This window comes from Ambystoma mexicanum, chromosome 6q, assembly GCF_040938575.1.
Source record: "Ambystoma mexicanum isolate Mex_15411 chromosome 6q, UKY_AmexF1_1, whole genome shotgun sequence".
Classification (NCBI taxonomy): Eukaryota; Metazoa; Chordata; class Amphibia; order Caudata; family Ambystomatidae; genus Ambystoma; species Ambystoma mexicanum.
Window position 1 is genome coordinate 81,044,831 of NC_090937.1, and position 14,780 is coordinate 81,059,610.

Here is a 14,780-nt window from a genome sequence, read left to right on the forward strand (position 1 = left end):
TAAAGGCCTGATCCCAATAATGCAGTACCATCGACTGAAAGCAGCATGCAAAGCAATCTGGCCATCATTTCTGACGGAACCCCCGATACACATATTCCTTACAGATATTCTTACTACGGAAGGGTTCAGAAGCAGCGTCTCCGAAATATACAAGAAAGTACAAGCTCACACCCCCTCAGCTAACACAATGCGAACCAAATGGGAGGAAGATCTTAACGTTCACATTAATGAACAACAATGGACGCACTACTGCAGGTACACTAAAGCCATATCCATTAATGCGAATTTCCGCTTAATCCAATACAAAATCCTGAACCAATTACACATCACCCTGAGAAAAATGGCCAAATTTGATCCCACTAAACAAGCAAGATGTCCCAAATGCGGAACCATCGAAGCAGATGCACTACACATGTATTGGAACTCCCTCCAATTCATCAATTCTGGATAAATGTAGCGGAGAAGATAAGCGACATACTGAAGATGCACATACCGGCAACCCCACAGAAATACCTGTTTGGATACATTGGAAAAGCTTCGACTAAGACACGCAGACTGTTCGCAGTAGCAGGGGCGATAGCCAAGAGACTAAATTAGAAATCTACCTCCGCCCCTACGCTCCAAAACTGGCTTAGACAACTAGCCATAACACAAGAACATGAGGAGATTTACGTGCAAGGTATACAACCCCACTCCAGACCTAAGGATATATGGGCCCCGCTGAGATCATATCTACAAGCTCAGACACCAAGCTCAGACGAAGAGGACAACTAGAAAGACTGTTAGCGAATAATTGAGACATATCATTATTAACAACACAGTTTATATTAATAATGTTCATCCAAATATCCAAATGTATGAATATTTTATACCTGTTTACTATCTAATTGCTATGTCAGAACTAAATAAAGGTTTTAAAAAAAGAAAATACCGTCAAATCCAGAATTTGCCCCAGAAGACAAAACCTCCTACAAACCACTTTGATACTAAGCAATATCATGTTCTGCAGCTGTAGTGCTTTTAAGTGTGACCATTGTTCACAATGTCAAAGCACTACGCAATTCCCCCACCCCTTCCATCACCCACTGGATCATAGCATAAGATACATGCAAACATTGGAATGTATTTTATGAATCGTAAGCACTTTCTCTGTAGTGACCTACTGGTGGTCTGAGGAATATATATAGATTGCCACAAATTACATTGATAAATACATCCTTTTTTGTTCATTTTAGAATGACTGAGCAGTTTTTGATCGGAGGCTTTCAGCCCACTGAGAATGCTCTTGCTCATGCTCTTTACGTTTTCTTGTGGAGAATGTAACTTACTTGGCAGGTGTCAACTGTTCCATTCATATACCCAGCACACAGCATTGAGGATGTCACCCGTTGGATATACTCCACAGATTGCATGCATTCTTCAGTATCAATTATTCTAATTTGTCCTTGATGAAGGGTTGGGGAGTAGTCACCTAAACACAAAGGAATCATTTGTGAGGGGTCAAAGGATAGCTTGTATTTCAGAGTGCATCAATCGACAGAAATTTGGGAACAAAAGAGGGTAAGAAATTGCTTTGTGGGTTGTGGTTAAATGCCAGTAGCGCCAACTTGGCCAGTCATTCTTTTGAAGCTGATCAAATCAATATCATTAAGTTGAATAACAACAACTCACTGGTACCCTCCAAGTGATTTATAACTGTCAAGGAACTAGTAGATCAGCAATCAAGGGGTTCTGCCAAGATAGGTACCCATACTTCCTTCTAAGAAGGGCTTTATGTTAGTAGATCGGCCTGTAAGACTTCAGTATCAACGACATTGCAATTCTTTTGAAGAGATGTTCTTTCCCAAATTGAACCCTTCAGTAGACTTGGTTTTTCATCTAGGAGCTTGGCATCTTAAAATGTATTGGGTGTTGGGCTTAGTGCATGCCCTAGGTCGCTAAATGTACCCATCAGGAATTTACATTTTCTTTTGACAGGGAATTGGGCTTTAAAGATGAGAGCATTTTACGGTCACACATGCCTTCTCTCACCTCAGTGTCCTCCGCTGATCTGGAGAAAAGGAAACTGTGGGCAGTGAGTAGGTGGGTCGGACTACACATACAAGCAGCCACTCCCTAAAATCCTTATTTCCTAGAAATTCTCTCTTTAGCCACAGCTCGCAAGAAAAAGGATGGGGGCCTCCAGAGTGGGGGGATTAGATGGATGATGTGGGAGCTGCCTTTAGTTTCATATGTCGTATCACAGTGCCCGGGTAGGTTGCAGAAATGGCTGGACTCAGAAATTGTGGGTTACACTCTTCATATTTACATGGCAAACGGTCAACACACAAGCCAATTTAGCAAATGGAAATGTAACAGGTGTAGCAAATAAAGGTCTCCCGCCGCCCTTGGTTACCAACTCAACTTACCCCAGGGTGGTTGCGACTCTGTGTTGACTAGATAGCTGTAGCTATTCAGTACTAAGTGTCCTTAAGAAGTTCAGATCTAAGTTGACTTCTTGAAATCCTTGTTAATGCATTCTGCATCGTTTCCACCAGCAGTAGGTGCAACTTGAGTTTCTCCAGGGGTTGGAATTAGAGCCGGTAGTCCTCACTACCAGAATCTACTTCCAGGCATTTGCGCCACCTTTAGGGTTGAACCCCTATATCTCCTTTCTTCTAGGTTCCTCACAAATCCTGCTCTCCCTGCCTGGTTTCATAATTCCTCCCTTTTTCTGGATTTGACCTGGGCCAACTCGATCTCCTTGTTCCTTCCAGCTCTTATTGTCTTTGTCACCACCTTCTCCTGCTTAAGGCAACTCTGTCCACCCTCCTGTAATGTTGAAACCTCCTCTAAACTTTCACCACTGTTGTGTTTCCGCCCTGCGTCCCGCTACGCGGTGACGCAGGGCAAGTGAATAAAAGCTCCGCCCCTTGGTGAAGGAGGCAGTTCTGGGGCACAAAGCTACCGGCGTGTGTGCGTATTTCTTGTCAGCTCCTGCTGGAGCGACGCCAGAGCGGCCTACACACACGGCCACTCACGTTCGGGCCCAAGCCGGCACTACGCTAGGCCCGAACGCAACATTGGCGACGAGGAACGGGATCCGAACACGTGTGCCACACATCGTCGGACGTGCGCTTTAAGCGACGCACATAATTTTTGAACACCCGGTGGGGGTGGGCCACATGACAAACCCCCCCCCCCCCACCCAAAAAAAAAACCAAAAAAAAAAAAAAATTTCTTTCATAAGCAGCCATCACGCGCGCACGCTGTGATTTGTCAAATGGTGATCAAGTCACCTCTGTAAACCCAGCAAACCCGGGACATTGATGGGCCAACACACAGGTACAAGGAAAGCAGTGAGCAGGTCCACATAAACTGATGGTGTCAGGAACATTGGAAAACAAACCCAAGTCCAATTGAAACCAGCTGTAAATTATCGCCCGCAGGAGGAGCCACAGTCAATGCTCTGAGGTGAGGAGAAATTCCCTGGCAGGGGAGAGGGAGGCCACGCCATGGCCACTGGAATGTCCACCCCCAGGCCGAGCACACCATCTAGACTTGCAGCCAACCTATCTGTGTCAACGCCACAAACTCGATCACAGGGCAGCTCATCCATAATGATACAGCCATTTGACCCGTTCACGGATCCTTCATCGGTTGGCCCCCGATGGCAGTTATGGATTCAGAAATTTGAAATGGCTATGGATTGTAAAGATATTACTACTGCCAGGAAGATGAGATCACATTTGTTGTTAAATGTCGGGGATGAAGTACTGCGAATCTTCAACTCACTAACCATTGACGATGGCCAGGACATTTACCAACAGGCCAAGGATGCCATAACGGCCCATTTTCTCCCACAACTCAACCCGGATTATGAGACTTTCATATTCTGTACAACAATTCAAGCAGAGGAGGAGACCCTTGATGCATACCACACCCGGCTCAGAAAATTAGCCATTTCATGTGAATTCACAGACACTGAGAAAGAAATTAGGAGACAAATAATGAATGGCATCCAATCGGAAAAGTTGAGAAGGATGGTATTAAGTGAAAGAGGTATCACGCTAACACGCATTCTGGAATTGGGTCGCCAGAGAGAATTAGCACATGCCAGAGCCGCCCACATGGGCACAACGCTTCAAAAACTACAACCTGCCCTCACAACAACCATAGTGGCTCATGTCGCCAATCGTCACTCAACAAAAGAAGAGGTTGGGGGAAACACTATACATACCCGATGGCAACCGCGAATTCCAGGGCCAATGGAGTGTGGATGGTGTGGTGGTCCTCGACATGGACGACAAAACTGCCCGGCACAAGGGACCACGTGTGGTGCATGTGGTAGGATGGACCACTATGCAAAAGTATGCCGGTCATCAGGAGCTCAACCATCAACAAACAAACCACGCCAATGAGAAAAGTGGGAACAAGAAAAAGAAACAAGCTGGAGCCCGACAAATAGAGGCCACAAACTCATCCACTGACGACGAAGGAGATGACATGAATGCAGCACCTCAAGAGGCGATCAAGGAAAATTGGAGAAAAGGGAGAAAAGTATATATGGTCTCAGCCCTTAATCACCGACAAGCCACGTCAAGAAAAGGCCGCAGGAGACGAAAATGCCAAGTCATGATCCAGGACCAGCACGTGTGGATGACCATCGACACGGGGGCATCAGTCAATGTTATGCCCATAAGCACTTTCCGGTTACTACAGCCTCAGCCGGACCTCAAAAACACGGACACGCTACTATTTGCATTTGGATGTAAGAAACCCTTACCTGTGGTGGGCAGATTCTGCACCACTCTTAAGCATGGAGAAAGCAGTTTAACATCCAAAATATATGTAGTAAATGCTGGCATAGAGTGCCTTTTGAGTGGTGACGCAGCAGAAGATCTGGGGTTGGTGAGATTCATTTGCAAAGTGAATGAAGCACAAGAGGTTGAAAAACTCCTGGGAACGTACCCTAACCTGTTGAAAGGAATCGGGTGTTTAAAAGGAAAATCCATTAAACTCCACATAGATGAATCCGTACAACCAAAGGCTGTCAGACACCGAAGAACACCATTCCATATGCGTGAGCAAGTGGAAAAAGAACTAAGAACACTTGAGAAGGCCGGGATAATCGAAGAAGTAACAGGACCTACACCTTGGGTTTCTCCAATGGTTGTCACAAAAAAAACAAAACAGCCAGGGAAGGTCCGCATCTGCATAGACATGAGGTTACCCAACGCTGCAATCAAGAGGGAGCGACACATAACGCCAACACTGGATGAGATCGTGGCTGATCTCACGGGATCAAAAGTATTCTCCAAAATAGATTTGAAGGCTGGATATCACCAACTACGATTACATAAGGAATCCCGGTACATAACAACGTTTTCAACACATATTGGTCTGCGACGATACAAACGTTTAAGTTTTGGGATCTCCTCAGCAGCTGAGGTTTTTCAGCAGACTATTCAAGAGCTCATAAGGGACATACCGGGTGTGTTAAATGTGAGCGATGATATTTTAATCCATGCAGCTGACAGAGAAGAAGGGCCTCATTACACGGAAGGCGGTGAGCCATGGCGCTATTAGCGCCATGGCTCATGCCGGTAAAATACCGGCACCGCCTTGGCGGAAAAGGGATTTACCGCCCCATTCCAAGGTTGGTGGGGCGGTAAATCCCCCTTCCGCCATTGCCCTTCCCCATTCCCATTTCTGCCCCATAGGGCTCTATGGGAATGGGGAAGGCGCTAATTACGGCACTGCAATTTTGCGGTGCCGTAATTAGCTCCGAGGTCACTTAGCGGGTTGGTTTTTAACGCCTGCAAAAAGCAGGCGTTAAAGCACCAACCCGCTAAGGGACCTCGTAGTAAGGCGGTAGGGTTTTACTGGTACCGGTATTTTACCGGTACCGGTAAATCCCTACCGCCATCCGTGTAATGAGGCCCGAACACTTGAAAAGACTGCATATGCTCCTCGGCAGATTGGAAAGTGTTGGACTAACCATCCACCGTGAAAAATGTGAATTTTTCAAAACAGTTGTCTTTTTTCGGTTATACATTCAGTAGTACGGGCATCTCGCCGGACCCACAGAAGGTTGCTGACATTCAAACAGCCAGTCCCCCTACATCACCGACGGAAGTGCGCAGTTTCCTAGGGATGGCCACATACTGTGGAAGATTTATCAAGAAGCTAGCTACACTGTCGGAACCACTGCGTGAGCTCACTAAAACCAACACAAAGTGGGAATGGGGGCTAGCGTGTCAAGACGCATTTGAAAACATTAAAGAATCCTTATCAACGGACACCAAAATGGCCTATTATGACACCACACTTCCTACAGAGCTGTATGTTGATGCCAGTCCCGTAGGTCTGGGAGCCATACTGACTCAGGTGACAAGAGAAGGGGTACAAAGGCCGATAGCATATGCATCACGAGCTCTCACTATGACTGAACAACGATACTCTCATATTGAGAAGGAGGCCATTGCTGTTTTATGGGGTTGTAGACACTTTCACATATATTTGTATGGCAGGAAATTCACAACATATACCGATCATAAGCCTTTATTACCCATATTCATGGGCACCTCCTCCCATCCTCCGGCCAGGATTGCAAAATGGCTTTTGCATCTGCAACAATATGACTTTGAACTAAAATATCAACCAGGAACTGGAAATCCAGCAGATTTTCTGTCAAGGCATCCCAGAGAAGCAACCACACAGGAGGTCCAAGTGGCAGCAGAAACAGAAGAAAACATATGCCAAGTGGTGTGTGAAATGAGACCAAAAGCGGTCAGCAGCGAGGAGATTGCAGAGGAAACACGCAAAGACCAATGTTGCGACTTGGTGAAAAACACAATCTTATCAGGTGAATGGAATTCTTTCCTGAAGAACATTCATAACAAGACACAAGAAGCCAAAACATTTCTTGAAGGGATGTTCACAGTACGGCAAGACTTATCTATCACAGAACAAGGCCTGATCCTTAGAGGAGAACGCATTATCATCCCCATGAGTCTTCAAGAAAGAATAGTAGCGTTGGCACATGAAGGCCACCAAGGAATGGCACGAACAAAAGCTCGCATCAGATACCGAGTGTGGTTTCCACAAATCGATGCCATGGTTGAAAAACTCATCAACACGTGCTTACCTTGCCAAATCACTGGTGCCCCACCACACCCGACGCCGATTCAGTCACCAGTGTGAGGATGTGGAAGATGGGACGCTATCAGCCTTGATTTTTGCAAAATACAGGAAAACTTATATCTCCTAGTGGCTATTGATGACTATTCGCGCTACCCTGAAGTAGAGATAGTGAACTCAACAGCCGCGGAAGTGGTAATTCCAATGATTGAAAAAATGTTCGCGACACACGGTTTACCCACAAGAATAAAAAGTGACAATGGCCCTCCATTCCAAGGGGAAGAATTCAAACGTTACTTACAGGATCTAAACATACGATATCACCACATAATGCCAAGATGGCCCCAAGCCAATGGAGATGTGGAAGGTTTTGTGTGAACTACGGGTTTCAAGAATAGTGAAGTGAAATTTACTTTACTTACCTTTTCTCTTTGTAGGTCCAGCACACACCATCTTATGTGGAGTGTAGGGGGTTACTTAGTAGCCCCTTATCCTACCTACGCATTAACATTTTTCATGTTACCCTAATGACTTCAAATGGCTGGAGGCAGTGGTTTAATTTTCCTACCATTGTGCTTTTCTACCAGAGGCTGAATCCTCATCTGCCTATAGCACCCATGTGTGACCATTGTGTTAAAATGGCCCCAGTCTTCTTTTTTCACCATTTTCTGTTTGTGAGGTCTTTCCTGGTTTTCACTCTGAGTGCCAAGCCAGTTTTGAGCCTTTTGTTCATTTTGCCTTTGGTGGGCTTCAGTACTGAAACCCGACTCTGGCTCTAGGGTGTCTGGAAGGGCAGGAAGTGAGGGAGGTTCTCGAAACTCCCCTGTCCTTTGTCGATAGGAATGCCTGAATCCACCAGTCCTGATTGTCTGGCTGGCAGTCCTTTAAGAACAGCCACCCTGCTGTTTGAGTGACAGCTAGGCTGTGCATGAATGGGAGAAACCTGCTTAAAGGCGAGGGTTTTGGGACTGAAGAAAAAGTCGACCACTGGGAAGAACAACCCGACGAAGAAACCGTGAACAAAGCTTGCTGCATCCTCCTGGACCGTTCAATTGCCCGGTGAAGCCCTGCTGCTGTGCTGAAACTCCTTTTTCTAATCCTTTTTCTTTGATTAGTGGGACCAACTAACTTCGAGACAAACTCCACTGGTCCATCATCCCTGACTGGCTATACTTCTTTGCTGCTGCAGGAACCGAGTGCCAGGGGTCGAGAAACCCGTAGTCGAGTGCAACGTCTGATATCTGGCCAGAAGCTCCAGGAGTCTCCCCGGGACCCTCCAGAAGCAGGACGATAAGAGCTTTAGTCCTCTCACCAGAGTGCAGGACCCTCGGAGTGAAGGAGGACCAACCGGTATCGAAGATCCGCAGCGGTGCTGTTTACCATGTGCTGAAACCGCGAAGTGCCGCTGATCTGAAAAGAGCCCGTAGCTGCCGCCGACCTCTGAATTGCTGCCGCAGTAGTCCTCCAGGCATCCTCCCTCTTGTCCCCACGACTGCGGCCCAGGAACACAGGATCTGCATCACTGCAACCAGACAGAAGCCAGCTGGACCACTCTTCTTCTAACCAAAGGTACTGTTCCGGATTGGGGTACTTACCTCAGTGTCTTTAGCTTTGCTCTTCTCAGTTGAGATTTGGAGTAGCTACTTTGCTAGAGTTGATTTCAGCTCCACCCTTCACACGTGTAACAGCTTGTGACCCTACAGTGATTTTCCTTCAACAAACTCTCTAATGTTGTGCAAGACTTTGCTTTCTAAGAAGTGCCTCAGCTCTATAAACTGTGCTCCAATTGACTTTGGCTGTCCTGGCTCCCTGCAGACTCTTCGGGCCTCATTACGAGGTTGGAGGTAATGGAAAAACGATGCCGGTAAAGGATTACCGGCATCGCTTACCGCTCTGGTGTATTATGACCCGGCAACCCGCTACTAGCGGCACCCTAAATAACGGTGCCTCCAATAGCGGCATGGGCGCGTACACGAGCCCCTTCGAGGAGCAAATAACGGCATGCCGGTAATAGGAGGACATCACAACCCACACGGACATGCAAATACCGGCATCCAGAAGCCGGTAATCATGAGCTGCCGATGCCGGCCATACAGGCATCGCAGACCACCCGCAAACAGCAATCAGCAATCAAGCCAACTGCCACAGGTGCACACAATCACCACAGGTGGAGTCAATGGAGGCTGGGCCAGTATTAAATGAGCACACCCACACACCACACCCCTTCATACACCAAAATGCTACCACTAGCTGTTGCAATCATGGCGCTGGAGGACATGCCTATACTGCTACAACTACAGCAACAACACCAACTACAACAACAACTGCAGCAGCAAAAACAGGCAGCACAGAGGAGGCGCAGGAGGAGAAGGAGGGTGAGACAGGCCCAGCAATTACCACCAGCGCAGCCAGCAGTGCCTCGTAGGCAGCCACCAATCCCTCGCATCAGACCTGGGCCATTCAAACTAACCCCTGAGCAGATCCACACCCTGTACCAGTTGGACCGGGACACCATCACCACCATAGTGGACATGATACACAACGACATTACCAGCCTCATAGAAATACGCACTGCCATCCCCCCGCTACTAAAGGTGGTGTCTGTGCTCCACTTCCTGGCCACAGGCACCTATCAACACACAGTGGGTCAGCTGCATGGCATTTCACAACCACAATTTTCACGCATGTTGAACCAAGTGCTGGATGCCCACCTGAAACACGCAAGCACTCACATATCCCTACCACGGACTGCCCAGGAGATAGCCGACACCAAAATAGGCTTCCATGCACTGGCAGGCATGCCCAATTGTGTTGGTGCCCTGGACTGCACCCATGTGGAATTGGTAGTCCCGCATGCCATAGAGGTGGTGTACCGCAATCGCAAGCAATACCACTCCATCAATGTGCAAATGGTATGTGACTCCAGCAAGATCCTCACACATTGCTGCGCCCGATTTCCCGGATCAACACATGATGCCATGGTGCTGCGCAACTCCAGACTACCCGTCACATGGAGCGACATGCTGGACCACGTGTCTGGCTGCTTGGTGAGTTGCCCAACTGGCCCATGGCATTGCTTTGGGGTACTGATGTGTAGGGATGCATACTCCACCTGGGTGGGAAAGGGGCGGGATGCATACTCCACCTGGGTGGGAAAGGGGGGGATGCATACTCCACCTGGGTGTGAAAGGGGGGATAAATACTCCACCTGGGTGGGAAATGGGGGGATGCATACTCCACCTTGGTGGGAAAGGGGGGGGATGCATACTCCACCTGGGTAGGTAAGGGGGGATGCATACTCCACCTGGGTGGGAAGGGGGGATGCATACTCCACCTGGGTGGGAAAGGGGGGGGGTGCATACTCCACCTGGGTGGCATATGTCGGTGATTGGAGAATGCATGCCGAGCTAAACACTCCTCACCTGAACCTCCCAAACAGAACATGACACATAACTGGCACACATTTTACCAATTATGCATATCGAAGACAACCAGTAAGAGGCACGACCAGGCCACCATGGGTATGTCAAGCAATGCATGACTGAACAGGATTGCAACTGTGCCAATGTGGATAGTGTGACCATGCACAGTGTAGAATACACTGTATCAATGGGAGGCTAAACATAGTCGTACAACCACAGTACATCCGCCTCAGCATGCATTATTACACCCTGCATCATTTATTGAACGCCATCCAGACTACCACACCTCATAGCAGTATAGTATGCATCTAGATAACAATCTTGCATACGTACAGGGACATGTGCATGTCCACACCAAATGACTTTGCTTCCTGAAGGTGGCAGCGCAAAGTGACACACACCTATTTGTATTTGCTTGCAGGTGATGGAGGATATCCCTTGAGGCCGTGGCTACTTACCCCTGTGCGGAACCCGCAGAACAGCCATGAAGAGGAGTACAATCGTGTGCACACCCGTACCCGTGCTGTGATTGAGCAGACCTTTGGCCTGTTGAAGGTGCGTTTCCGCTGCCTAAGCAGGTTTGGTGGGGCACTCCTATATAGTCCTGAGAAGGTGGCAAAGATCACCATGGCCTGAGTCATGCTACACAACATGTGCGTCCAGAGAAATGTACCACTGCCACCTGACATTGACATGCATGCACCGGGTGAGGATGATGAGGATGGAGTCGGAGGTGAAGCAGCCCCCCTGCCAGTACGTGATGCATGGGATTTCCATGCAGTATGCCAAGCACTGATTCACGAATACTTCTGAACCACAGGGACTATGATAGACATGTGTCAGTGACACACTGGGTCCATTTGGACATGCACACTGGGATTGTTGGGTGTTGGCCACTGAACACCGTCACACATTAAATGGATATACACAAAATGAACAATGTCCAGCCATTTAATTTTTTGGCACACAACGGGTGTATTTCTTCAAACAGGGAAAAATGTCACCACTCCCCCCCAACCCCCAGTGAACTCCCAAACTCACCCAACAAACCCCAAAAGACCCCTCCATGAAATGGTCCCTTCACCCACAACCATGTGCCCCACTCCCATTGTCTGTCCACGCTACTTCTGGGACTTTTTGCTGTCCGGGAGTGGCATCTCGGAGTGCCATGCACTCCTTCGGGTCTGGCGCACAGGGCTTGCGGGGACTGAGGATGCAGGTGTGGTGGCTGTGGATGAGTCCGAGGCAGGTTCCACGCCTGCTCCAAGGCATGGCTGCTGCATATGGAGCAGGATGGAAGTGAGGACTTGGGTTACTACCCCCAGACAGTCCCTCATGAGCGCAGCTGACGCATTCACGGCGGCTGTGTTCGCTGCGATGGCCGATGTGGTCCCCGCAATGGCAGTTGCAATACACCTCCTTGTGTCCTCACCATCGGCAACATACTGCCGCAGGAGATCCAACATGGCCTCCTGTCGGGCCTCGACCCTCGACAGGCGTGACTCCAGGGTGTTGGTGGGAGCTGGAGTGGAGAGAGCTGGAGTGGTGGGAGCTTGAGTGGTGGGTGGTGCACTGGTGGGTGGTACACTGGTGGGTGGTGCACTCATGGGGCCTGCGTCCTGGGTGTTGTCCTCCTCGAAGGGGCACAGGTCTGAATCGCTCAGGTCAGAGTCATGGAGGCAGGGATCATCACTGATGTAGGTGGTTGAGTGCTCCATATGGGGTGGGGGAGTAGGCAGGGGGCTTGGGGTGGGTGGACAAGTCACTACTGTGTCTCCCCAAGGTCCACATTGCCATCCAAGACACCCTCGGTGGTGGCCGGCACAGGAAGGGACCCCCCTCCGACTGGTGTGGGTTGCTGGGTCGGATGTGTGTCCGGCACACCGGCAGCAGGTGTTGGTGGATGTGTTTCCACTCGGACAGGCACACTGCCTGTGGGTGTGGCCTGCTTGTCTGCCAAGGGGGTGGTGGTGGCGGTGCCCCTTTTCTTTTGGTGTGACACGGATGCCCTTGCAGTGTTCTCCTGACTGGCATCTTCCTCATCAGTGCCTGGGGGGTAGACGAGATGCAGGTCATCAGTGATGATACCAGATATGCCAGAGGCATACAATCATGCTGTTCAATATTCATTCATTCATTCATGCATTCATGTCTTACAGGTGTGTCACACTTGGTGTGCTGATGGGGCATATTGGCATTCACTGCATGGCAGGTGGCATGCCGTTGATTTGGGGTTTGTGTGATGTGTTACATGGGCATGGTCCAGGTGTGTTGGCCGTGTGGTGGTTATGGGATTGGCACTCAGCATGCATTTCTGTGTGGCAGGGTTTGGGCCGCAATCTGGACTTGGATATGTTGATGTGGGTGTAGGGACATGCATTGCCTTGCCTAGTCCCTCTTCCACATCACTTGTGCTCGTCATGGGTTCCCCTACAGGGATGTGCAGGGTCACTCACCTCCTTCTCGGGATGATGCTGCACCCATCCCCATCTCCCCGAATCCCTCAATCGACTCAGGATCGATGAAGCTGCTAGCAGTCTCCTCCCAGGGCATTATCTTTGCAGGTGAGTGGGGACCCCCGCCTGTCGCCATGGCCGCCCTCCTGTTGCTTGACATGACGTTTCTGACCCTCAAGTGGAGGTCGTCCCACCTCTTACAGCAGTCCTGGACACTACGTGGGGTGGTCCCCAAAGCAGACACCTTGCGGACTACCTCCTGCCAGAGTTCCTTTTTCTTGAGCTGGGCCTCACGCTTCATATCATTCGCTTTCATGTTGTCTGCATGTGCAGCGAGAGTGTCCGCCAACATATTCAGCTCTGCGTTGGAGAAACGCTGTTTCCGCTGCCGGGGGTGGTCTTCCCGGTAGCCTTGGACATCCTCAGAGTATTGCCACAGAGCACAACAGGAATCGACTGGTGGTTTGGGAGGATTGCAATGGATTGTGTTTTTAAAGATGGGCGCCGGCCAATTTCCCGTTCCGATGGGATGACGATATTTCCGGGTCTGGCTTTACGAGCCCGGTATTAGCATCTTGGTATAACCGGGTCGGTATTTAGGGGTTCCACCTAGGCGGTGGCGGTATCAGCGGGTCCCATGATGCCGCTATCTGGGGGTTGGAGGGGCTTTTGTGGCATGCCGGTTTGGCCATTACCGGCATGGGGGTTCGCGCGTGCTCGCGCACTCATAATCACCCGCTATTAGCGGCGTCATACGAGCACGGACCCACTCGTTCCGCCATGCCGGTAATGACCAGGGTTTTACCGCGCTACTCGTAATGAGGCCCTTCTAGTCCATTTTACTTACTGTCCCTCATAGGTGTCCTAGTTAGAGAAGTCACCTCAGGGTGTAGGAACTGTGTAACAAGCATCTTTAAAGCGTATCTACTAGCTTTGTGTGGATTGTGGAAAAGTATTTTAAAGTATTTTGATTGTTACATACATTGCCCTTTTTAAAGAATGCTTATTTTAAAACCGTGTTAAATAAATACATAATTATTTATAACTACAATCCTTGAGTATAAGTGTTACTTGGCTATTTGTATTTGTGGATTTCATTGTTACAGCTCTACAGCTCACATTTACCCCTCTTGACATAAGCCTGGCTGCTCAGTCACACTACCAACTTGTGTAGTACAGGCCTATACCAAAAGGTGGGTTACCTAGTACAAGAGGATAAGTGTTGTGTAGTCTCCCACAGGGTTACTACATCAATTCTTGCCTAACAAGGAACCGCTGCCTTTGAGACTAGGGGGGTGAGTCTGCTAAGCCTAACACCACCTAGGGGACAGGGCAAATCTGATCCCACTGCGGGTGACAACTCTCTGGGAATAGGCAATCCCTTACGAGGCATATATTTTATGCTCCCTTATCCCATGAATATCCTAGCTTTATGGGTTACGTGGGAGTTAATTTGCATGCTGACTTACCATTTCACACTATAATGGCTCGTGTGATTTCTGACCCCTTCAACCCGAGATGGAAAATGGGTGGAGAGTTAGCCCCCTCATTGTTTTCAAAAGAGAGGCCAACCTGCAGTACAAGGGAGGAAAAGGGTAGCTGCCAAAGTTACAGACACTGAGACCGCTCATGAAGTTGGTCAGGCAAAGAGACCTCCTCCTGGGAGGAGCCGAGCAGAGAGACACGTCTGGCATGGGGCCAGAAAGAGGCAAGACATTGGAATGTCTCATTCCCTTGCAAAGATGCAGACCGAAGAAGCCTGGTCCCAGAGGAACTCCAC

General features: G+C 49.0%; 1 protein-coding gene across 3 annotated transcripts in view; it reads right to left on the minus strand.

Annotated features, from left to right (window-relative positions):
* LOC138515785 (transmembrane protease serine 11D-like) overlaps positions 1-14,780 on the minus strand; it is a 739,714-nt gene that overhangs the window by 56,802 nt on the left and 668,132 nt on the right. For all 3 annotated transcript variants that reach the window (XM_069630499.1, XM_069630501.1, XM_069630500.1), the window contains exon 11: positions 1,329-1,471. In XM_069630499.1, coding sequence (XP_069486600.1) covers positions 1,329-1,471 — 143 coding nt within the window. The remainder of the gene's footprint in view (positions 1-1,328; positions 1,472-14,780) is intronic.